A 26,438-nucleotide genomic window follows, 5' to 3' on the forward strand; every position below is an offset into this window, starting at 1 on the left:
AGAGGGGAGAGAGAGGGGGGGGAAGAGAGAGAGGAGAGAGAGAGAGAGAGGGAAGAGGAGAGAGAGGGGGGAAGGGAAGAGGAGAGAGAGAGAGAGAGAGAGAGAGAGAGAGGGGAGGGGAGAGGAGAGAGAGAGAGAGAGAGGAGAGAGAGGGGGGGAGAGGAGGAGAGAGGAGAGAGGAGGGGGGGAGGGAGAGGAGAGAGGAGGGGGAGGGGAGAGGAGAGAGAGGGGGGGGAGGGGGAGGAGAGAGAGAGAGAGGGGGGGAGGGGGGAGAGAGGAGGGGGGAGGGGGGAGAGAGAGGGGGGGGGGGAGGGGGGGGGAGGGGAGAGGAGAGAGAGTGAGGGGGGGAGGGGAGAGGAGAGAGAGAGAGAGGGGAGGGGAGAGGAGAGAGAGAGAGAGAGGGGTGAGAGAGGGGAGAGAGAAGAAAGGGTATACAGTGAGATAACAGAGAGAGGTATACAGTGAGATATACAGAGAAGGGTATACAGGACGGGATATGCAGAGAGGAGTACAGGGAGATATGCAGGAGGAGTATACAGGGAGATATGCAGAGAGGAGTATACAGGGAGATATGCAGAGAGGAGTATACAGGAGATATGCAGAGAGGTGTATACAGGAAGATATACAGAGAGGGCTATACAGAGAGGAATATACAGGGAGATATACAGAGAGGGGTATACAGGGAGATATACAGAGGGGGTATACAGGGAGATATACAGAGAGGGGTATACAGGGAGATATACAGAGAGGGGTATACAGGGAGGTATACAGAGGAGAAAGGACCAGAGACGATATAATATAAAAGAAGATTGATGGACAGAGGGAGTGACCTTCAGGGTGAAAACGTGTGATCTGCTCTGCTCGCAGCCTCCTATTCACTTCTATACACTTCATGTTCCTGCCCCTTGATTTCCTGCTTCCTGATCACATGTATCCTGTGACATCACAAGGTCAATCTGCAGGATGGGAACTAGTCATTACGAAGAGTGCAGTGTGTACGGAGGGAAAATCCAAACTGCCATAACTTCTGCAGACATCGAGATGTGTCCTCCTTGTGTGCTATCAATGCAGGTGTCTTAGGGGACCATGCTACTGCAGTTTTTGCATTGAAGTCACTTCGCTGGCTGTAAATCTGGTGAAGATCAATGTTGGGAGTACTTCCTTAAAAGGGATGTCTATACCCTGTGTTCTGTACATGTCCATGCACTGTGTCTATGGCTTTTTGTCAGTTGCAGTGTAGCTTTGGAGAAGCCCCCTGATCTAGAGTTTACGGACTCATTTGCTCTAATCTTTGAAGATGGAGAAGATGGTAAAGTTTGCTCGGTGTTTGTTAAGGGAAACAGCTGTGGATGTATTCAATTGCATTGATTGTGAGATTGGTCCTTGTGTTCTATGGAGTTTACCAAGACCATACAATGATTGTGAAATACACGGATATTGATTACCATGTTTTCACAGATGCTGCTCAATATGTGACTCAGGGATTTTCACCTTACCAAAGAACAACATATCGTTATACTCCATTGCTTGCTTGGATCCTAACTCCAAACATCTACATGTCACAACTGTTTGGGAAGGTGTTGTTTGTGTGTTGTGATGTAGTTGCTGCCTACCTAATCCACAGAATCTTGAGGACTACAAGGATTGGACAACTACTCTGCTAAAAAGTATAGTGCTTTTTGGCTTTTTAACCCTTTACCAATGGCTGTATCCAGCAGAGGAAATGCAGAGTCTATTTTGGCTGTGCTTGTCCTGGCAGCATTATATTATGAGCTGAAGCATAATCTCGTCAAAGCTGCACTTATCTATGGTTTTTCTGTGCACATGAAGATTTACCCAGTGGCTCTCCTTCTACAAACTGTATTATATCTGCAAGCACAGAGGACTAAGAAAAGAAAGAAGTACAAAGGAAAGTTTCCAATCCTCATATGGTTTGGAATGGCATGTGATGGGCTCCAGAGGATGCTAACTTGGGATATTGTTGTCTTTGGAAGTGTCACGAGTCTCACACTGTTGGTGCTAAACTGTGCTTTCTATCATTTGTATGGCTGGGATTTTCTTGAGCACACTTATCTGTACCATTTGACACGAAGAGATATACGGCACAATTTCTCCCCATACTTTTACATGTTGTACATCAAAGCTGAAAGCGACTGGAGTGTCAGCCTGGGTCTTATGGCCTTTCTTCCTCAGATACTATTGCTCTGTGTGGTATCTGGAAGCTATTATAAAGACCTGCCATTCTGCTGCTTTCTCAATATCTCCATTTTTGTGAGCTTCAATAAAGTATGTACATCTCAGTATTTCCTCTGGTATCTCTGTCTACTGCCACTCGTTATGCCAGGACTGCAGATGTCATTACAACATGGAACATTCCTACTCATTTTGTGGTTTTTAGGACAGGCTTTGTGGCTGGCTCCAGCCTATTTTCTGGAATTTGAAGGAAAAAAACAGATTTTTACATGTGTGGCTAGCTGGATTGCTCTTTCTCATTATAAATTGTTATATTCTCACACAAATTATAACTAGATACAAACTAAAGGAAAAAAACAAAGCAAAAGATAAATGGCAATAGGTGTGGTGTAATGTCTCATTTATGCCCCTCCTTTTTTGTCCTTTCTCTTTCCTTCCCCTTGGGGACATCCTAAAACTTTTTATTGTTTTTTTGTCTCCTTTTGGACACTTGGTGCAAAAAAGACAGTAGACAAGGATATTGGTTATGAAACAACTTTATTTGATATTGTCTATCTACTTATCATCCAAGCAAATGTTATGTCATAACCACAAATTTCTTTCTTTACTTAAGCCGACATCGTTGTTACTGATAATTTTGTTATAACACTAATAACATCTGTACCTAAATACCTGTTTATTATTCCCCTTCCCCGGCTTTCTTTGTAAAATAAATTCAATTTAAAAAAAAATCTAAAAAAAAAAAAAAAGAGAGTGAGATTTTGTGGTTGCTGTTCCAATCCATTCAGCAAAAGAGGGCATCCATCCAGTACTAGATCTAAAGACTCACAACACTTTTCTCTAGGTTCAAAAATTTTGTATGGAATCTGCCTGGTTAGTCATTGCATCCATCCTTCCAACCTGGCCTCTTTGGACATCAAGAATGCCTACTTACATGCCCCCATCTTCCCAGTGCATCATCCCTTTGCTGTGGGCATACACCATTTCCAATATGTTGTCCTTCCCTTTGGCCTGCCCACTGCGTCTTCACCAAGGTGCTAGCCCCTGTTCTCGCTTTGCTTTGATCTTAGGTCATCCCTATGGTAGGATATCTGGATGACCTTCTGAGGGAACTTTTAGCTCTGTCAGCCATGTCCATTGGACCATGCAAACCCTACAGAGGTTTATATGGATCCTAAATCTCCAAATATCAAAACTGAAGCAATCTCATCAACTGGACTGAAATGTAACAGTTGGAAAACAAGTTATTGTGATTATGAAATAGGAGTGGGGGGAAATATGTATTTCTATTTTTAAAGATTTTTTTTTTTATGTGGAGTAGCAATACAGTTTAGGAGTGCTTTATCCTGGCTTCACTTGCTATAAATTTATTTCGGGCCAATTATGCCTTTCTGGCAGAGGCATAACTAGTACCTTCAGGGCCCCGGTACAAGAAACCATGATGGGCCCCCCTTCCATCCAAGCCCCGGGCTTCCAATTTTGGGAGGGTGTCCATGGACATCCTCCCAAAACCGTGCTTCCCGCATGACCCCTGGGACATGCATCCAGCGCAATCACATCAGCCCTTTACCATGTGATCAGCTGATCACATATAAACAGACTTGCCGGTTATCCACAGCCCTTTCCTCAAACGCTGTGTCTGTTAGGAAAGGACTGCTGTTAACTGTCAAGAATGTCAGTAAATTGTTTACACTGATAATCAGTGCCCCAATCATCAGTGCCATCTATCAGTGCCCATCAGTGCTGCCTATCAGTGCTCATCAATGCTGCCTATCAGTGCCCATCACTTCCACCTACAAGTGTTACCTATCAGTGCTCATTAATGCCGCCTATTAGTGCCCATCAATTCCGCCTATCAGCTCCGCCTATCAGCACCACCTATCAGTGCTCATTAATGCCGCCTAACAGCATCCATCAGTGCCACGTATCAGTACTCTTCAATTCTGCCCATCAATACTGCCTGGGTTCTGCCTATCAGTGTTCCTCAGTGCCCATCAGTACCACCTATTAGTGCCCATCAATGCCACCTATCAGTGCTCATCAGTGCCTTCTATCAGTGTCCATTAGTGCTCATCAGTGCCTTCTATTAGTGCTCATCAGTGCCTGCTATTAATTTCCATTAGTGCCGTCTGCGTTCTCAGGACAGCACGGCTCTGAGCGGAGATCGTGTGTCATAGAACAATAGCACAGAGACACCGGCGGCATTAACGTTCTACTTGCCCGTCCGTCCTCTCTGGCAGGGGATGAGAGAGGACACACAGCTGATCTCACGGCTCCCCCTTCTCCCCCCTCCCTCTCCTGTGTGCTCCACGGGCAGTCAAGTGTGAAGCTAAGGAGCTCACATTTCCCGCGGAGCACACAGGAGAGGGGAGCCGTGAGATCAGCTGTGTGTCCTCTCTCATCCCCTGCCAGAGAGGACGGACGGGCAAGTAGAACGTTAATGCCGCCGGTTTCTCTGTGCTATTGTTCTATGACACACGATCTCCGCTCAGAGCCATATGTGAAGAGCTCGCCCGCTGGGCCCCCCCCCCCCCCACAGTGGCGGAATGCCGGGCCCCGTCGCAACTGCGACTGTTGCGACCCTGGTAATTCCGCCACTGCTTTCTGGTCAGAAAATATTGAAACCAGATGGTTATGATAGTCAAATAACTAGCCTTTTTTTTTCTTTTTTTTTTTTTTTTTTTTAAGAAAGAGAGCAATTACATCATCCTTGTATTTCTCTCTATACCAAAAAATTGTAAAAAATCAGGCTAAACATCCCTGTAAAGTAAATCAAACTGGATATTTTTGCTTCCCTCTAGCTTAATTCTTATGTAATAAATACCTTATGATCCTGCCAGTTAAAGCAGAACTTCCCCCAAAAGGGTATACTTGAAGATCTTGGCAGGGAGTGGAAAACAGGCCATGATCAGTATTTATGCCCTACTAGGGTCCTTAAGGGCAGCAAAGAGATGTGGAATGCAAGTGCCACCTGGTCCAGTGGCTACAGCTCCTTCTGGTCCATCCCTCTACCCCGCTGCCTTTGGCCATAACATATCCCCTTGCTGTCTACTACAGTTCCACAGCCCCCCCCCCCCCCCCAAAAAAAAAAACATTTCTACAACAGTCTACACTTTCCAACCGTTTTCATTGATTCCTATCAAGATTTTTTTTCCAAGCCCATACCTCCCCCCTCCGTCCCCATTTACCAAAACTTATAGTTTTTTTTGTTTCTCTTATGACTTACTGGCATCTAAGTTATCTCTGCTGGTTTGCAATTGGCCAATTGTTGTGGACACTCTTTGAATTCTCACTTCTGAAAAAAAAAATTGTCCTACTTTTCCCAATTCTTTTAGATTAATATTTTTTTTTATTGCAAATGCATCTTGTTGTCGTCTGTTTCTTTTCCCAGTTCTTGAAAATGTGCCAGCTGCAGCACAAAGGGAGATATTTTTTCATCCTTGCGGGGTAAAGTTTCCATTCTTAGAGAATGATTTTTATACTTTACACGGGTGAAAAAGACATCTCATATTTTTATCCATGTGAGGTAAATAGCCTATTCATGGAGAATAGCATCCTTACCTTACACTTATAAAAAAAAAAAAGTACACTCTTGTCTTTTTCGTCTGTGTGGGAAAAAGTGTCCATTCTCTGAAAACGGAAACATTAACTCACTTGGGTAAAAAAGACATCTCACATTTTTATCTTTTTGGGGTAAGGTGCCCATTCTCATGGAGAATATCATCTTTACCTCACACTGATAAAAAAGTACACTTCTCTTTTTCATCTGTGTGGGGTAAAGTGTCCATTCTCTGAAAACAGAAGCCTTACCTCACACGAGTGAAAAAGACACAACTTTGCTACTGTCAGGAACAGCATGCCAGCAGGCAAGATGTTTCCTCAAAACAAATCTTTGCGGGCAGATGCAGGCTGGCATATAGTCATACACGTGCTGCACATCCGCACATACGATCTTGTGCCCGTGCATCTGTCACTAATGTTGGTTACAGGTGGGCTGTATAACCTTAGCTATTGCTCATCCACAGTCTCATCTACAGTGTTTTTGCAACCTGATATATTGAGGGCAGTGGGATGGCCTTTTTACAGAGCATCAGAGCCCGTAAACTACGTAGGGAAAGATTAGGCTCAGAGAGGAAACTGTACTTTAATCTAACCCTTTCCTGTTTTTTGTTTATTTTAAATCTTTTTATGGGGGGGGGGGGGCTTTTTTGTCTTTTGTTATATTTTTTAGTTGGTTTGGCTGTCACTTTTAGATGCTGTCCCTTCCACAGTCCAATTTTATTCTACAAAGCTTCCCTTTAAAAAAATATTTTTTTAATTTCAGGGGTTGGTACTTGGGGCTATATTTTCTTTATTTTATGTTGAAATTACCTTTATTTTTCTATACTTAGAACGGTGGGGGTTTTGGGTTGGTACTTTAGGGTTTTTATTTATTTTGTGGATTTTGAACTTTATGTTGAATAGTGCTTTTTTAGGTTTAGGGTGCTTAAAGCTGAGCATTCACTTGTTACTGAATGTTTGTTATTTAAGCTGCTTTTTGTTTTGTAGCACACCACTGCATAGTTTGAAAGTAAAACAAAAAAACACTGTGCAACCTACACTACCTGTTTTATATATCCTGATGAATACTTTTAGACTGTTCTATTCTCTGCAGTATCTCAATTCTTGTAGTAAAACCCCAGTCTATATTCTTTGTCTCTAATAAATTTGGGCTTAGCCTTGCTCATGAAAAATGTCCTGCTGCTGACTTTAGACTGCAATCTACATTCCATTATTTCTTAATGAGAGCTGCTAAGGCTGTGTTGCTGCTAAGGCACCTGAAAAAAACTTTTTTTTTTTCAGAATGAAATGAATCAAATTGCCTGGTCTAAAGTTACTCAAAGGTGTAATGCAAGTAACCAGCACACAAAGTCTACAGTCCAGGTCAATTTAACAAATTGGGGTATGGAGACAACAGTCCAAGAGTTAATACAGTGTGAAGACACGAGTGGTTACCAAGGGTAACAAAGGTTTCACAAGCAGCCTGTTGTAAGTGTGTACATGTGGCAGTTTAGATAACAACTTCTCCTGCAAGTGGCTATCGACACTCTCTCCATGAGCAGGTCTGTCTCCCATAGCAACAGGAGCAGATCAGCGCCGCAGAGGTCCTCAGCCTGTGTACAGGTACAGAAGAGGAAGAGTTAAGTGAGTGCACGCATGGAGCCCACGCTAGGCACACGGTAGGGTCCTATTCCATTACCCGGAGTGAGGTAGCAGAGACATGCTGGACAGATGGAGAGGGCATTGGTTCTGCGTGTCCCTCCTAAATGCAACAGTGACCGCGGGGTGGACATTAACATGGAGAGAGTTAACTAGAGTTCAGTCGTCTGTTCAAACAAAGGTGTCCCATGTGTAAGGCAGTGACCCTATCCAAAGGTGCCTAGTGTAGCCCACATGAACCCACCTTGGGGTAGGCCTCCTATGTGACCCACACTTGGCGCTCAATGAGTAGGTGAACATGGAAGAAGTCAGAACTGCATACTACCCATGACCTACCCACCAGCTCCCCCTTACAACATATTTGGTGCCCAGCGTGGGACTACGCCCACTGCATACACCTGAAGACCACCACCTTCCTTGGCGCATGGCTGGTGCTTAGGACCACAGGAAAACTCTGTCTCCCTGCTACTTTTTTTTTTTCTTAAGTACATGTTATCCATGGCAGTGCCCAGGTTCCTATGCAATTTGACAGTAGTTTACATATTTGCCCTAAAAATGGCCAGAGTTTAACAAGATTCACCCCTCCCCAAAAACTTCAGTGGAAATCACCTGTAAGCTCGGGAAGACTTTTGCTTGTGGGAACACCTTCCCACCCAGGATATAGTAAAATGGCGGCTGGTCGGGAGCACTGTTGTTCTGGGAGGGCGTCATATGACAACCATCGGACGCAGCCAGAGATCAATCACAGGAGATCACATGACAGTTGTAAACAATGGATGGCTTCCTTTCATGACATCCATTGTATACAATTGTGTTGCTAGCTGTGATGGGTCACAGTGAACACATGGTACAGACAGGCCAATCACAGCCCATCTGTTCCATAGCTTTGACCAATCACAGCTAATCACAACAAAAGACACTGAGTGAACTAGTTTAAATGAGTAAAAATCATTATTAGATTGTAAGCTCTTCTGAGCAGGGCCCTCTTAATCCTATTGTATTGTATTGTATTATATTATAACTGTATTGTCTCCCTTTTATATTGTAAAGCGCTGCGTAAACTGTTGGCGCTATATAAATCCTGAATAATAATAATAAAAATGGTTGCTTATACCAATGAAATTCATTGGTTTTGTCAGGGCTGGGCTCAGCCCTTCCTTCTCAGAGCTCTGTGTTCAGCTGTCGGTTAATTGCCAGCACTCCTCATTCCACAGTGACTCACCTGGTCTTCATTTCCTGCTCCTCAGCTAGCTCTGCTAGATATTTAACCACTTGACAACTGGGCACTTAAACACTATTCCTAACCAGACCAATTTTCAGCTTTTGGTGCTCTCACATTTTGAATGACAATTGCTCAGTCATGCAACACTGTACCCATATGAAATTTTTGTCCTTTTTTCACACAAAAAGAGCTTTTCCTTTGGTGTTATTTAATCACCTTGGGTTTTTTTATTGTTTGCGCTATAAAATAAAATTCAGTAAAAAAATGAAATTTTCTTTGTTTCTGTTATAAAATTTAGCAAATTAGTAATTTTTCTTCGTAAATTTTGGCCACAATTTATACTGTTACATATCTTTGGTAAAATAAGTACAAATAGGTGTATATTATTTGGTCTTTGTGAAAGTTATAGAGTCCAAAAGCTATGGTGGCAATATCTGAAAATTGATCACACCTGAAGTACTGATGCCCTTTCTAATTTCTTGAGACCCTAACATGCCAGAAAAGTACAAATACCCCCCAAATGACCCCTTTTTGGAAAGAAGACATTCCAAGGTATTTAGAAAGATGAATGGTGAGTTTTTTGAAGTTGTCATTTTTTCCCACAATTCTTTGCAAAATCAAGATTTTGTTTTCCTTTTTTTTTCACAAAATTGTCATATTAGCAGGTTATTTCTCACACACAGCATATGCATACCACAAATTACACCCCAAAACACATTCTGCTATTACGCCCGAGTATGAAGATACCACATGTGTGAGACTTTTACACAGCGTGGCCACATACAGAGGCCCAACATGCAGAGAGCACCTCCAGGAGTTCTGGAGCACCCAGGCCAATTCTGACATTTCACTCCTACATGTAAAAATCATCATTTATTTGCTAGAAAATGACATAGAACCCCAAAACATTATATATCTTTTAATAGCAAAGACCCTAGAGAATACAATGGCGGTTGTTGCAACTTTTTATCTTGCACGGTATTTGCGCAGCAATTTTTTAAATGCTTTTTTTTGGGGAAAAAAAACAGTTTTGTGTTTAAAAAAAAAAAAAAACAAAACAGTAAAGTTAGCCCAATGTTTTTGAATAATGTGAAAGATGAATTTACGCCAAGTAAATAGATACCTAACATGTCACCCTTCAAAATTGCACACGCTCGTAGAATGGCGCCAAACTTCGCTACTTAAAAATCCCCATAGGCGAAGCTTTAGAATTTGTTACTGGTTACATGTTTTGAGTTACAGAGGAGGTCTAGGGCCAGAATTATTGCTCTCGCTCTAACGTTCGCAGTGATACCTCACATGTGTGGTTTGAACACCGTTTTCATATGTGGGCGGGACTTACGTGTGCATTCACTTCTGCATGCGAGCACACGGACAGGGGCGCTTTAAAAAAATTTTTTTTTCTTTTTATTGTTCATTTTACTTTATTTATTTTAGTTTGACGCTTTTTTTCCTATTACAAGGAATGTAAACATCCCTTGTAATATGAATATGGCATGACAGGTCCTCCTTAAGACCCCACATCTCACTTCTAGGCTGGGAAGCCTGAAATAAAAAAAAAAAAACGATCCTGGCTTCGATCGTAGCGGTGAGTCGGTAGAAACACCGGAGGGTAGCGGGAAGGGGGGATGTCCCCTCTCGCCTCCCATAAGAACGATCAAGCAGCAGAACAGCCGCTATGATCGTCCTTATGGTGTAGGGAATCGCCGTCTGAAAAAGCTGATATCTGAATGATGCCTGTAGCTGCAGGCATTGTTCAGATATCCCTGCACAAGGTCAAGGACGTCATATGATGGGCGGGAAGTGGTTAAAACACATTTTTTTTTTTTACACAAAGTTGTCCATTTATACAATATTTCTAACACATAACATGTACACATACCAAAAATGACACCCCAAAATAGATTCTACTTCTCCTGAGTACGGCGATACCACATGTGTGAGACTTCCACAGCCTGGCCACATACAGAGGCAGAGTATGGCAGGGTATTGCAGAGTATTGCGGAGTAGTGCGGGGTATTGCAGAGTATTGTGGGGTGTTGTGGAGTAGTGCAGAGTATTTCAGAGTATTGCGGGGTATTGCAGAGTATTGCGGGGTATTGCAGAGTATTGCAGGGTATTGCGGGGTATTGCAGAGTATTGTGGGGTATTGCAGAGTATTGTGGGGTATTGCAGAGTACTGCGGGGTATTGCAGAGTACTGCGGGGTATTGCAGGGTTATGCGGAGTATTGTAGGGTGTTGCAGAGTATTGCAGGGTTTTGTGGGGTATTGCAGGGTACGGCGGAGTATTGCAGAGTAGTGCAGGGTATTAGAGTATGGAGGGATGGCTGAGCATGGATGGATAGATGGCTGGATGTGACTGTATTTGTCACTGAGCAGCGCCGTGGGCACTACACATGCAGCCCACAGCGCTGCTACCATCCGATCCCTCCTCCTCTCCTCTCACAGTGTACCGATCGGCACACAGAGAGGGGAGGGAGGAACCGGCGTCATGACATGACGCCGGTTTGTTTACATGTGATCGCTCCGTCATTTGACGGAGCGATCACATGGTAAACAGCCGCGATCAGTGGCCGTTTACCATGATCCGTGGTGCGCCGGGTCCTCTGGACCCAGCGGTCACGGATGTTCTCGGGTGCGCGCCCCAGGGGGCGCGCGAGAGCAGGATTCTGGGAGGACATCCATGGACGCCCTCCCAGGATAAGCCGACCGCGCTGTAGCCGTCTTTCGGCTGTGGCCCGGTCGGCATGTGGTTAAACTGCATGGATCAGATCTCCTGTGCCTTCGCCTTGGTCAACAGATCTCTACTGTGTTTCCTGTGAAAGACGTTTGCCTGGCTAACTTCCCTTCTGGTTCCTGACCCTGTTTACTGCCTCTACTATGCTGATCTTTGGGGTCCTGTTTCACTTGCTTGTTCCGACTACCCGTTCTGGTTAGTGAACCCTGGCTATGTTTTGACTACGTTTGCTCTGTTTATACCATTTTATTAAAGAGTGTGATTTTACTGCACTTCTGTCTCAGTCTGATTCATGGTTCCTGACAGTAGGCGAAGGCCATGAATTCAAAAGATGCAGGCAATCCTCTTATTGGTAATATTTTTTTGCAGATTGGATGAGCAGGATCACCGCATGGATCAGTTTGCCATAGCGTTACGGATGCTCCTGAGTCGCATTGCTCACCTGGATCCTCCCACTGAGGCTGTTCTGGTACAACCTGTGTTGCAGGCCATCCCTGCTGATGCTCCGGTCTCTGTGCAGGCACCCGCCTAGAATATTACCTCTATAAGAGGTATGTCTGGTTCTGCTCCACTTCACCAGCGATTTGGGGGCGATTCAGTTTCTCAACCAGGTTGGGATATAATTTGAGATGCTGCCCCAGGCGTTTCCCACGGATATAAGCAGAGTAGGCTTTGCGATTTCTTTGCTTTCTGAGAGAGTTTTGAAGTGCTGCTACTACCATTGTGCCATCTTATGCGAATTTTCTTGGATTGACATGTGAGTGTTAAATTATTTACTCTTTTATAATAAACCAATTTGAAACGGTATCACACTATTTGGACCTTTTTTTCATTCTTTTGGTCTTGTGTGAGCCGATTTCACCTCCTCGAATGTCCTCCCATTGGTTGCACTCCCTTGATGTCAATTTGAGCCTTCATTGTTGTCCTATGCTGTTCCGAGTCAGCAATACCGTTACCCTCAGGAGTTCTGGTGTTTTTCCATCTACTATAGTGCCTTTGACACCCAAGCTTTTTTGACTTGAGAGGTATATGCCCCTTCAAGTCCAACATATCTGGTAAGCCTTTAACCAATCAGTGGCAGTGTCTTCAGGAGAATTCCTCACAAGATTTCTTCACGTGATATTTTTACAAATTGATCTGTATTGATGTTTACATGTCTACATTTATTCACGGATTGTGTTTATAGACTTTTAGACTGTTTATTTCTATGAATTTGGAATCATTACACGTGGTGGACATTTTTCACAAATATTTTTTTTTCATGCACATTTTGATTTAAGCGCTGCATAAAATCCCTTTTGTCTGTCAATATGAGGGTGGTCTCATGGGTTATGGGACCCGAGGTTGGTGTGGAGCCATCTGCCAGGTGAATGGTAAATGGCTGGGGCTTCTTGCATAGTGGGATTCCATACTTTTTGGAGAAGTGGATGTCAATAAAGCAGCTGCAAGCCCCAGAGTCAATAATGGCTGCTACTCGGATTATCCTTCCCGGTATCTGCAAAGAGAGGCAGGGAGTGAGATGTGAAGATCTAACAATGTACGGTGAAACAGATGGGTGTTCGATCCACTTACTCGGCCTAATAGGACATTCCTGAAGAAAGTGACCCGCTTCACCACAATACAGGCAGGGCTGCATTAAGAACATTGTGGGCCTGTTGCTGAGAATTTTGGTGGGGCTATTTATAAAAAAAAAAAAATGGAAACAATTTTTTTGTTATAACAAATTAAATTAAATAGAGAGAGGGAGGATGAGAGAGAGAGAAAGGGGATGAAAGAGGGGTGAGGGGTATGGGAGGGAGGATGAGAGAGAAGGGGGATGAGAGAGAGAGAGGATGCGCATGAGCAGGTGTGGGAGTGACACATCAACGCAGCCCGGCCAAGGCAAGTGACCGAAGGCAGAGAACCCGAAAGGAAGATCGGGTGAAGATGGAAGCGCCTGGGGCCTGCAGGGAAGATCACAGCGCAGCGCTGGAGAGCTCAATCTGACAGGTGAGTGTACCCTAATGTGCTAATATGCTGCCTGATACTTGTACACTATGTCATAACCTACCACAGGGCCTTCAAAATATCACAGGATCCCAGGAGCCTCTCATGGGGCCCCCTACTGACCCAGTGTCCTTTGGGCCCACTGGGCAGTTTTTGTGGGTAAGAGGCATAGGGGAGGTGTATGGATGGTATAAAAGTGGGAAGTATGTGCAGGTGAGGGAGAGGAATGTTGGAGGTATAACAGTTGGCAGTGTGGAAGGTATTATGGGGGTAGTATGTACAGGAGAGGAGTGTGGAGGGTATGACAGTTAGCAATATGTACAGGAGGGTATGATGGGGACAGTATGTACAGGAGAGGAATGTGGAGGGTATGACAGTGGGCAGTGTGTACAGGAGAGGAGTGTGGAGGGTATGACAGTGGGGGTATGTACAGGAGAGGAGTGTGGTGGGTATGACAGTAGGCAGTATGTACAGGAGAGGAATGTGGAGGGTATGACAGTGGGCAGTATGTACAGGAGAGGAGTGTGGAGTGTATGGCATATGTACAAGAGAGGAGTGTGGAGGGTATGACAGTAATGAGTATGTACAGGAGACGAGTGTGTAGGATATGACAGTGAGCGGTAAGTACAGGAGAGAAATGTGGAGGGTATGACCGTGAGCAGTATGTACAGGAGAGGACTGTGGAGGGTATGACAATGAGCAGTATGTACAGAAGAAGAGCGTGGAGGGTATTACAGTGGGCACCATGTACAGGAGAGAAGTGTATGACAGTGGGTAGTATGCACATGAGGGGAATGTGGAGGGTATGACAGAGGGCACTATGTACATGAGAGAAGTGTGGGGGATATGACAATGGGCATGTACAGGAGAGGAGTGTGGAGGGTATGACAGTGGGCAGTATGTACAGGAGAGGAGTCTGGAGGGTACGACAGTGGGCAGTATGAATGAACACAGTAAGTGATCAGTACCGATCACTCACTGTGTTCTTTTAGTAAAGATAGGGGCTGGTAAATTACATTTACCAGCCCCTTTTTCCCGCCTCCATCCTGAATATCCCCCACAGCAGTCAGCGGGATAGCAGAGGAGGGAAGTCGGCAGCGCTCTGGGGGGGCACACCGTTATTTTTTATCACTTGAATTATTTTTCCCATTATGGGTGTGAGTGGGGCCTCATGTCCAAGTTTTGTCTAAGGCCTCACAAAGCCTAGAGCCACCTCTGTTCAGAGCTGCGCCCTCAGCTTCAAACCAGACCCCATGATGATGAAGTCTGTTTTGACGCTGAAAGGAATGGATGCAGAAGAAGGCAGGAACCACTTTCTGAAGAGCATGACTTCCGACTTCCCGCAGTTGAGCTTTGCCCCTGAAGCTTTACCGAAGTCTTCAATAATAAATGATCATGTTACAACATATAGCATAATAATATATGATTTAGTTTGAACAGTACCTTTTCAGCAGCTGCAGATTCTCATGCTCCCTCTTAACTGTGTGAACCTTGTACCCATAAACCCATGTTTTTCCTTCTAATTAGGAGGGCTGGGCTGAAAGGGACCATTTGTCTTTTAGACACATGCCCTCCTCTATGACACTGCAGTGAGATGCGTGCCTCCACTGTAGCATTTTTATTGGACAGCTGGGGCCAATGGTACTTTACCATTGGTCCAAGGCTCCGAGCTGTCCATTGAGCTCAGTGCCTCTGACAAGAAGTGAGAGGCACTGTGAGCTGATCCTCTCAGTCTGCTGCAAACAAAGTGTGCCAGCTTGTATTTAAACTGACCGCTCTGTATGTAGCTTCTGACAGGCTGCACAAGGAACCCCGTATCTCTGAAACCATAGGTCCTAGGAGCCCCAGTGACGGGGTAGATCTTCGTCTACCTATCCCCCAAATTTGGGGTCTCTGTGACCCCAGGTCGCTGAGCTATGACCCTCAAAGTCGTTCCTTTTTGGGGTTTTGTGATTTTTTTTTTTTTGGGACAAATAGACCAGTCTTAAGGTAAGGGGCCTGGAGCTGCAGCTCCAATAGCCCCTATGTTAATCCGGCCCTGAATACAGGCATAGATTGTTCAAGCGACGGTGTTGTCGCTCTTCGGGTGTGAGGGGTGCACTAACTAAGCCGAGTTGTATCGGTTCTGCATCATGAATTAGGGTTGATGTGTGGGTCTCAGGGGTTCTCAGGTGTGAAGCCATGGGTACTCGTGGGAGTATAAATGTGGGACGGGCCATACCGGAGTGTTCCCTGCTACGTTCTCTGAGTCTGCGATCAAGTTGGATAGCCAACTGAATTGTAGGTTTCAAAGTATCAGGGAGTCCCATTCTTGTTAATTCATCTTTGAGGGGCTCGGACAGGCCCAAGCGAAACTGATGGCGCAAGGCAGTGTCGTTCCATGCAGTATCTGCAGCCCACTTGCGAAATTCCGTTACGTAGTCCTCAACAGGGTGTTTCCCCTGTTGTAGAGAGGTCAACACTGTTTCAGCCATGGTGGTTCATTGTGGATCATCATAGAGGATTGTCATGGCATCGAATAAAGAAGACAGTGAGTGTAGTATAGGACTCTCCCTTTCCAATAGGTGATGAGCCCATGCTTGAGGTTCTTCTGTAAATAAGGCTACTACGAACCTGACCTGTGTATCTTCTGAAGAGAAGGGCCTAGACTGTACGGTAAAGTATAGCCGACAGACGTTCCTGAAAGCCCGTGAACTTGTGGCGAACCCCTGAAAAGCGTTCCGGCATAGTAACTCGTGGTTCAGGAGCTGGAGTAGAGATGGGCTGCTCCAAAGCTATAACAGGTGGTTTTGCAGGGCTCAGAACTGAGGGATTGGCCATTGCAGTCAGCCGACGTTCCAGTTTAAAGTACCCCTCTCGTATGGATATCAGGGCCTGAGACACAGAGGCCACTTGTTGGCACAGGGCCTCGAAGGTGGAAGCACTCCCCTCAGTCTCAGACATGGCTGGATTATTCTGTTACGAGGGCCATGTACCTGATGTGAGACCGAAGTAGTGGGGAGGCCTCCCTTGCACCTCAGGTCCTTAAAGTCTCTGGAGATGGAGACAGACTTGGTGAACACACCGAGTGGCAGGGGTGCCAAGGGTGCAGAGCACTGTGCAAGCCTTATGCCCTGTACACACGATCACACATTCCGACAACAAAATCCATCGGATTTTTTCTGACGGATGTTGGCTCAAACTTGTCTTTCATACACACGGTCACACAAAGTTGGTCGGAAATTCCGAACATCAAGAATGCGGTGATGTACAACACGTACAACGAGCCGAGAAAAATGAAGTTCAATAGCCAGTGATGGTCTTCTGCTTGATTTTGAGCATGCGTGGCACTTTGTGCGTCGGAATGGTCTACACACGATCGGAATTTACACAAATGGATTTTGTTGTCGGAAAATTTTAGAGCCAGCTCTCAAACTTTGTGTGTCGGAAATTCAGATGGAAAAAGTCCAATGGAGCCCACACACAGTCGTAATTTCCGACAACAAGCTCCGTCAAAGTCCGACCGCGGTGTACAGAGTATTAGTCCGGGATCCAAGCCGAGGTCAAGTCCAGGCAACAAAGCATAAAAGGGTTAAGCAGAAGAAGAATGGTCGAGATCCAAGCCGGGGTCGGTTCCAATCTGGCAGCTGAGTACAAAAGGGACAAAGAAGTAGAATGGTTAAGGTACAAATCCGAGGTCAAAAGCAAACAGCAATCAAGAGTAGTCAAACAGGTTTCCAGGTCACAACAAGTTCAGACAGATCACACACTAGCACAGGAACAAGGGGGGACTGAAGATAATCCAGCAATTTGGCAGTGTCTGGGCTGGGTTTAAATAGGGAAGTTTGAGGTCACTTCCTGTGCGCCTCCTGGGGATTTTCCTGCCTTTTTCCATCAGGTTGATGTCACTTCCTGTGTGCCTTCTGGGTATTTTCCCACCTTTTTCCATCAGGTTGAGGTCACTTCCTGTGCGCGTCCTGGGCATTTTCCTGCCCCTTTCCATCAAGTCTTCTGCGAAGGTGCGGGTTGGCGCCCTGAGGCGTCTTTTGGGGCATGCTCAGTTGGCACGGATTTCCTCTTGCGGCAACGCGCCATTGGTACATGCGTAGTAAGCCCTGGACTCTTACAGTCTGTCTCGGAGAACCAAGTCATGGAGGAGTATGTTGCTGATGCACTTTTTAGGATTCATCTGTAAATCCTCATCTCCTGCTGGTGCTGGTTTATTTTTTGTGAAAAAGAAGAGTGGTGAACTGAGACCTTGTATTGATTATAGGCATCTCAATTGCTTCACAATTAAGAATGCTTATCCAATTCCATTGATTACGACATTATTTGACCGCATGAATGGAAAACTGCAGTTAATACCAGAACTGGCCATTATAAATACCTTGTAATGCCGCTTGGTCTTTGCAATGCTCCAGCAGTTTTCCAGGAATTTATCAACGTTGTCCTCCGAGATTTGTTGCAGCTATGTGTGGTGGTTTATCTCGACGATATCCTCATATTTTCCAATTCCCTAGAGAGCCACCACACAGATGTCAGTTGTGTGCTTTAGAGGCTGAGAGATAATAACCTGTATTGTAAATTGGAGAAGTGCGAGTTTCATCGTGAACAGGTTAAATTCCTGGGTTATGTCATTTCCACTGCTGGCTTTTCGATGGACAACAGAGAAACTTTCGGTAGTTCAACAGTGGCCCCGACCCATGGGTTTACATTCGTTGCAACGTTTTCTTGGCTTTGCCAATTATTATAGGAAGTTTATTCGTAACTTCAGGTCAAACCCCTGACTGATATGACCAGAAAGGACGGTAACCCACAGAATTGGTCTCCGGATTCCATTCATGCCTATGAGAGTCTCAAGGCTGCCTTTGTTTCTGCTCCCCTGTTGGTACATCCTAATCCTACGGTACCTTTCATCGTTGAGGTTGATGCATCTGAGACTGGAGTTGATGCCCTGCTGTCTCAACGTCCTACCTCTGAGAGCGCTATTATCATGTACCTGGTAGAAGAGCCTGAATGGACGAGCAAGGCCTCCCTTACCACTCTGACTCAGGGCCCCTGATTGTGTAGACAGAAGGCGCCAGAGTTACAGAGTCGCACGAGCGCCAAGAAGTCTTTGGTGGCGATAGGGCGGCTGGTCCTGGAGGAACTGGTGAAGTCACAGGAGGGACACAGCAAGGTCACCGACAGGTAGGCAGCTGGTGCAGATGACAGCAACAAGTAGCAAGGTCAGGCAGGCAGAGTCAAACACGGCTGGCAGAATCAGGTACTGAGTTCAGACAGGATCGTGGTCAGGAGGCAAGCCAGGTCAAACCAGATCAGAAGTTCAGGTGCCAAGCAGGAGACTGGAGATTGGTCAAAGAACAAGCCGGGGTCAATGCAGGTGGAGTTCAAGGAATAGTCAGGACAAGCCGGGTGGACAACAGGAATCAGATACAGGAACTCAGGAACACAGGATACACTAAGGCTGAAGACAAGGCAGCACAGGGCAAGGGACTGGCTGATTCAAATAGGCTCACCTGGCGCCAGCGTCAGTCACGGGTGCGCGCTAGTGCCGGCGTGCCTGACGGTGCGCGACGGCTCCTGTTTGCACTTCAGTTTGCGCATGCGCACTTCTATGCGCCTTAGCCCGATTACTATGCGCAATAGGGATGTGCACTCTTCTGCGCCTCAGGATTCTTCTGCTGGTAGGTGCATCCTGACAGCTATGCATCCTTGTGGCTACTTTTCCAAGAAATTGTCTCCTGCGGAATGTAATTATAAGATTGGGGACAGAGAGTTGTTAGCGATCATTTTAGCCCTTAAAAAAAGGAGGCATCTCCTCGAAGGTACCACTGTGCCGATTCTTATTCTGACTGACCATAAGAATCTCACATTCTAGTCTGAGGCTAAATGCATCTCTCCCAGAAGGGCGCGATGGGCTCTTTTCTTGTCAAGCTTCAATTACATAGTTTCATTCTTACCCGGTACTAAGAATGTAAGGGCTGATGCATTGTTGCGACAGTTTTCCTCCACATCCAAGACGGAGTTGGTTCATGTTCCTGTGATTACTCCGGATCGTCTTGTGGCTACGGTTCGTACCAGTCCCACTCCACCTTTGGGTGACAGAATTCTTGCCGCTCAGATCCATTTTCCTCCCGAGAAACCTTGTGATCGCTGCTTTGTCCCTGAGAGTCTCTGCACTGCTGTGCTCCAGACTTACCATTCTCCAAAGGCTGCTGGCCACCCAGGGAAGAATCAACTCATTTGGGCTATTTCCCAACAATTCTGGTGGCCTGGTCCACGCGTTGATATAGCCGCCTTTGTAGCTGCTTGTTCCGTGTGTGCTCCGTGTAAGACACCATGACACCTTCCAGTGGGCCTCCTACAACCCATACCCAATGGAGAGAGGCCTTGGACCCACCTGTCTATGGATTTCATTGTGGAGTTACCCAACTCTCAGGGCAACACAGTTATCGGTGGTTGACCGGTTCTTGAAAATGTCTCATTGTATTCCACTTAAGAAGTTGCCCACATCCAACGAACTGGCTTCCATTTTAGCTCGGGAGATCTTTCGCTTACATGGACTTCCCAAGGTTATCATCTCGGACAGGGGTAGCCAGTTTGTGTCCAGGTTTTGGTGAGCTTTTTGTGCACAGTTGGGAATTCAGCTTTCCTTCTCCTCTGCATATCAACCACAGTCCAATGGGGCTGCAGAACGAGCCAACCAGTCCATGGAGCAGTTTTTATGTTGCTACATTTCTGACCACCATAACAACTGGTCAGACCTCTTACCTTTGGCGGAGTTTGCTCACAATAGTGCCGCCAATACCACTTCCCGATTGTCTCCCTTCATGGCGAAATTATGGTTTCCAACCATCCATGTTGCCTGACTCTTTTGTTCCTCAGAGCATTCATGCGTTGGAGGAGCATCTCTGTGGTCTTCATTCCACTTGGGTACAGGTCCAAGAGTCCTTGCGATGTGCCAATGATAGGTACAGACTCCATACTGACTGCAGACGTCTACCTGCGCCTTCCTACCAAGTTGGGGACAGGGTCTAGCTGTCATCTCGCAACCTCCAACTCCGTGTTACCTTATTAAAACTAGCACCACTGTTTATTGGGCCTTTTCGTATTCCCCGTATTCAACCCAGTGGCTTACACTTTAGACCTTCCTTCTAGTATGTGTATTTCTAATGTATTTAATGTCTCCTTATTAAAACCTTTGGTATGCAACCGCTTTACCACCTCAATACCACGTCCTCACCCAGTTTAGGTTGAGAACCATGAGGAGTATGATACAATCTATCATTGATTTCCATAGGTTCCGTGGGCGCATACAGTACCTGGTAGAGGTGCGCATCTTCAGTGGTCTCACGATTCGATTATGATTATCATGGGAATAATTACTGCCTATAGTTTTTATCAACAAATTCAAGCAGTCAGGAGAACTGAAGGATGGAAGGATGGAGGAGTCTGGGGATAAGGAAGGAGAAATCCATGAATAGGGAAGGAAGGAAGGAGGAATCCATGAATAGGAAAGGAAGGAATGAGGAATCCATGAAAAGGAAAGGAAGGAAGGAGGAATCCATGAAAAGGAAAGGAAGGACGGAAGGAGGAGTCTGGGGATAGGGAAGGAGGAACCCATGAATAAGAAAGAAAGGATTGAAGAATTTGATAAATAGGAATGGATGGTTGGAAGAGTCCAGGAATATTATTCAATAGAGGAGTCTGGGGGGGATGGGTTGATAGGAACTGAAGGATGGAGGGGTCCAGAGATGAGAATGGATGGGACCTCAGATTGTTCAGGGCTGCATGGGGTGGGGTTGGAGACTGAATGGAGGTGGGTAGGTGAGGGTGGTGGGCATTGGTTTGAATAGGGAGGTGGAAGAGGAATGGGCCAGGAGCCATGTCCATCTGATGTGGAGTTTCGGTGATCTGGTGTTAGTGACCGGGAGCATTTTGAGACATATAGGGTGGTTGGTTGGGCAAGAGACAGTGGGAATTGAGGGAGGAGGAACGGGTTGTGAAGGACATGAGGCAGTTTAGCAGCCAGCTGGGGAACATGCTACAAAATAAAGTATTATTAGTTAGCAGCTAGCACACAGTGAATATATAACCAACTATCCAGGGCCCTCTCCTCCTCCCCCAACCAACCACCTTGGGGGCCCTCTCCTTCTCCAAACACCCATGTGCCCTCTCCTTCTCTTCCAAACACCCATGTGCCCTCTCCTTCTCCCGCAGCGACTCAGGGGCCCTCTCCTTCTCCAGATGGCCACCCAGGGGCCCTCTCCTTCTCCAGATGGCCACCCAAGGGCCCTCTCCTTCTCCAGATGGCCACCCAGGGGCCCTCTCCTTCATCAAATGGCCACCCGGGACCTTCTCCTTCTCCCTTAGCCACCCAGGGACCCTCTTCTTCTCTCCCAGCCACCCAGGGGCCCTCTCCTTCTCTCCTAGCCACCCAGGGGCCCTCTCCTTCTCTCCTAGTCACCCAGGGGCCCTCTCATTCTCTCCCAGCCACCCAGGGGCCCTCTCACTCATTCATTCTGAGTCCATCTGGAAAAAGGTACAATATGGTAGAGAAACTCACCATCTGAATTCCTACAAGCTATACCCCCACCATAAAAGACTTACAATCATCGTAAACATCACAACCACATAGACCTACACCCCCCCAATCCATCTCGATTACATATATCTCTATGTATACACATTCATTCCCAATGCACATGATGATGCTCCTCCATAACCTGACATAAAACTCTAATATGAAGCAAAATCACAATATCGCCTCCACTCACCATGACTCTACAAACCAACCACACAACCCAACAAACACAACCCAGATGCTTGCATTCTAATACATGTGGTGATGGTGGGATATGCATGTGGAAGATGTTGTGGTGTTGCGACGTGGGTGCGGATGTGTAGGTGGTTATGAACTTAATAGTTTAAACTTGTGTAACGTGGACAATCCGCGCTACCCCCAAACAAATAAAGTGCCAAATAATTATTGCTAAATAACTTTGAAATCAATAATAAATAAAGGTGCTGCAACCCAAAAAACCGTGAACATAAGGTTTTGACAAGATATATAAACAGAACTAGGTGCGCTACCTGAAAGAATGCAAACTTATACAAAAGTCAGTGAAAAAACCCCACATTAAACAATATCACAATACCGGACAGAGATCATTGGGGAATTCCCAGATGCGTACACAGGAAGTTCCCCCGGGGAAGGCCCCCTTGAAAAGTAAAACGGATAGTTTTTTAGGGGGAGGCCAAAGTAGAAAGGGAAGACTAAGAGAGGATGCCGAGGAGGGAAACAAAGCCACCCCCAAAAAACGGAGGAGATAGTGTGTGAAGGAGTTTTTAATTTAAGTGGGGAGGAACTAACCGGGTCCGAAAAATTGACATTGAACCAGGGTCTGAAATATGCCCATAGGAAGCCATTAAAACAAATTTCAGATGTTTTTAGACGTACAAAAATACACTAGGAAATTAAGCATGAAACGTTATTTTCTTTCAAATCCTATTATGAGAAATCACAGGTCAAAATTCAGGGGGAATGGGACTTAGGAATGCATCCCTGTTCAATCCCCCAGGGAAACCAGCTCCTAGTATAACAGTATTCCAGGAGTTAGTACTACAAGATTTACAACGGGTGAATTTTAGGAACGTCAAAAAAATACAGAGGAAGGGATTGCTTCCCTTTGCAAGAGAAAGGAACTCATCATACGGCCAGCAGATAAAGGGGAGGAATTGTTGTCCTTAAAAAACTATCAATGACTTTGATAACGCCCTGGGGGAGGGGCGAAACACGTTGACGCAACATCCTGCTTACGTCCGTAAACCCGAGAACCAGTGACATCACTTCCTGGAGTTGGTGGAACGCACGCCGTCCAGCAGCGAACACCGACCAAATATCTGAATGCCTGCTCTGCACATCGGTTCCGTGAGTAACGCTTATATGCGCAGGTGATCTCACGGTGTTATAGGTTTTACACTATATGTTTTCTCCTTTCTTTTGGTGGAACGTGAGGTTTGTGGTCCCATAAGTCTCCTCATAACCATCACCAGCATCAGCCTACCTTCTTGTCCAGACCTATCATATGGAGGAAAAGCTTGAAGTCTGCTGATTGCTTCTTGTGGAGAAACATCTTGATTTAATAGACTCTCTGCCACCAGCTATTCTTGGTTTTTTGTTTCATTTATAATTTGGCGTTTATCTCCTTATAGAGATTCACCTACTGTTGTTTGTGGATCACGAATGTTAATTTATATGCCTTTATATATATATTTGTTTGCACTAGTATAGCGATATTTTATCGCCCTGTAGTCGCATCGCGTCCAAGCGTTTTTTTTGGGTAATTCCACACAGACCACACTATTTGTGCGTTTCAAGTAAACATACACAGTGTATTATTGTTTATTAGTCACCTAGCCCGGTAGTGGTTTTTGTGCAATTTCACATAGCACACATCAATTGTGCATATATTATTTGTTTTATATTTTTTATATCTTATTATTATTTGCATGGTGAGTTGCCAGCGCAGGGTTTTGTTTCACATAATTTTACCTCCAGAGCACCGGAGTAGCTATGGGGGCTAAATTTGCCACCAGACTGGCTGGGCTATTTATGGCCTTGTGGGAAAGTGACCAACTTTTTTCCCTGGAGGAGCCCCGCCTCCTGCTATGGCGTCGTTATATAGACGATGCCTTCTTTTTGTGGAAAGGTGATGCAGAGTCCCTTTGTACTTTTATGACACATCTTAATGCTAACAATTGGGGGATTAAATTTACATATGAGTTTAGCGCTACATCAGTCAACTTTTTAGACTTAAGGAACAAGGTTCCCTTCTGACTAAGACCTTCTTCAAAAACACTGACCGTAATGGGTATATCCCAGTTAGGGATGAGCCAAACACACCCCTGTTCGGTTCGTACCAGAACATGCGAACAGGCAAAAAATTTGTTTGAACACGCGAACACCGTTAAAGTCCATGGGACAGGATCATGAATAATCAAGTGCTAATTTTAAAGGCTTATATGCAAGTTATTGTCATAAAAAGTGTTTGGGGACCTGGGTTCTGCCCCAGGGGACATGGATCAATGCAAAAAAAAGTTTTAAAAACGGCAATTTTTTCGGGAGCAGTGATTTTAATAATGCTTAAAGTGAAACAATAAAAGTGTAATATTCCTTTAAATTTTGTACCTGGGGGGTGTCTATAGTATGCCAGTAAAGGGGAGCATGTTTCCTGTGTTTAGAACAGTCTGACAGTAAAATTACATTTCAAAGGAAAAAAAGCCATTTAAAACTACTCGCGGCTGTTAATGAATTGTCGGTCTGACAATACACATAAAAGTTCATTAATTAAAAAGGCATGGGATTTCCCCACAGGGGAACCCCGAACCAAAATTTAAAAAAAAATGGTGTGGGGGCCCCCCTAAATTCCATACCAGGCCCTTCAGGTCTGGTATGGATATTAAGGGGAACCCCGCGCCACAATTTAAAAAAAATGGCGTGGGGGTCCCCCTCAAAATCCATACCAGACCGCAGGAAAAGAGGTCGGACGAGAGAGCACCCCCCTGAACCGTACCAGGCCACATGCCCTCAACATTGGGAGGGAGCTTTGGGGTCCCCCCAAAGCACCATGTCCCCATGTTGATGGGGACAAGGGCCTCATCTCCACAACCCTTGCCCGGTGGTTGTGGGGGTCTGCAGGCGGGGGGCTTATCGGAATCTGGAAGCCCCCTTTAACAAGGGGACCCCCAGATCCCGCCCCCCTGTGTGAAATGGTAAGGGGGTACAAAAGTACCCCTACCATTTCACAAAAAAAGTGTCAAAAATGTTAAAAATGATAAGAGACAGTTTTTGACAATTCCTTTATTTGAAGTCTTCTTCTTTCCATCTTCTTTCTTCTATCTTTTTTCTTCTATCTTGCTTTGGTTTCTTCCTCCATCTCCTTCTTCCTCTGGTTCTTCCTCCGATCATCTGCTTCTTGCTCCGGTGTTCTCGTCCGGCATCTTCCTCCACGGCGTCTTCTTCTCTTCTTCATTCTCAGGCCGCTCCGCATCCATTATGGGAGGCTCCCGCTGTGTGATGCTGCTCGTCTTCTGACGCTTCTTAAATAACGGAGGGCGGGGCCACCTGGTGACCCGCCCCCTCTGACGCATGGGTACTTGACGGGGACTTCCCTGAGGCTTTCCCCATGACGTCAGGGGGGCGGGATCACCCGTTACGTAACGGGTTCCCCTGTGGGGAAATCCCATACCGTTTTTATCCATGAACTTTTATGTGTATTGTCGGACCGACAATTCATATAGCCGCGAGTACTTTTAAATTACTTTTTTTCCTTTGAAATGTCATTTTGCTGTCAGACTGTTCTAAACACAGGAAACATGCGCCCCTTTACAGGCATACTATAGACACCCCCCAGGTACAAAATTTAAAGGAATATTACACTTTTATTGTTTCACTTCAAGCATTATTAAGATCACTGCTCCTGAAAAAGCGGCCGTTTTTAAAACTTTTTTTGCATTGATAATGTCCCCTGGGGCAGGACCCAGGTCCCCAAACACTTTTTATGACAATACCATGCATATAAGCCTTTAAAATTAGCACTTTTGATTTCTCCCATAGACTTTTAAAGGGTGTTCCGTGGCTTTCGAATTTGCCGCGAACACCCCAAATTGTTCGCTGTTCGTCAAACTGGCGAACAGCCGATGTTCGAGTCGAACATGAGTTCGACACGAACTCGAAGCTCATCCCTAATCCTAGTGGACAGTGCACATCACCCGAACTGGCTTAAGGCTATTCCCAAGGGACAGTTCCTACGCATCAAATGGAACTGGTCCCACCTAACAGACTTTGAAGCCCAGGCTGGGGTGCTCAAAAAACGCTTTTTAGAGATGGGTTACAAGCCCCTCTCATTGGACAAAGATCTTCAAGAGGTCGCTCTCCTGGATAGAACAAGCCTGTTAGTTCCAAGAACCAAGGGTATTGATAGAACGAAAAAGGATTTGGAATGGTCCTTTTTGACCACCTTTTCATCTACTTTTGGTGGGTAAATAAAATAATTCACAAACATTGGCATGTCTTGAAGTGCGACAAGGTTTTGGGTCCCGCACTTCCTGATCGT

At 45.5% G+C, this 26,438-nt stretch overlaps 1 protein-coding gene across 1 annotated transcript; it reads left to right on the top strand.

The window, feature by feature from the left end:
• The first annotated feature begins 783 nt into the window (after positions 1-783).
• PIGM (phosphatidylinositol glycan anchor biosynthesis class M) lies at positions 784-4,342 on the top strand. The gene is given in 4 exon segments (XM_073615740.1): positions 784-1,339; positions 1,341-1,634; positions 1,636-2,445; positions 2,447-4,342. Coding segments are annotated over 4 exon segments (1,275 nt in total). The 5' UTR covers positions 784-1,297; the 3' UTR covers positions 2,576-4,342.
• The last annotated feature ends 22,096 nt before the right edge of the window (positions 4,343-26,438 follow it).

This window comes from Aquarana catesbeiana, linkage group LG02, assembly GCF_042186555.1.
Source record: "Aquarana catesbeiana isolate 2022-GZ linkage group LG02, ASM4218655v1, whole genome shotgun sequence".
Lineage (NCBI taxonomy): Eukaryota > Metazoa > Chordata > Amphibia > Anura > Ranidae > Aquarana > Aquarana catesbeiana.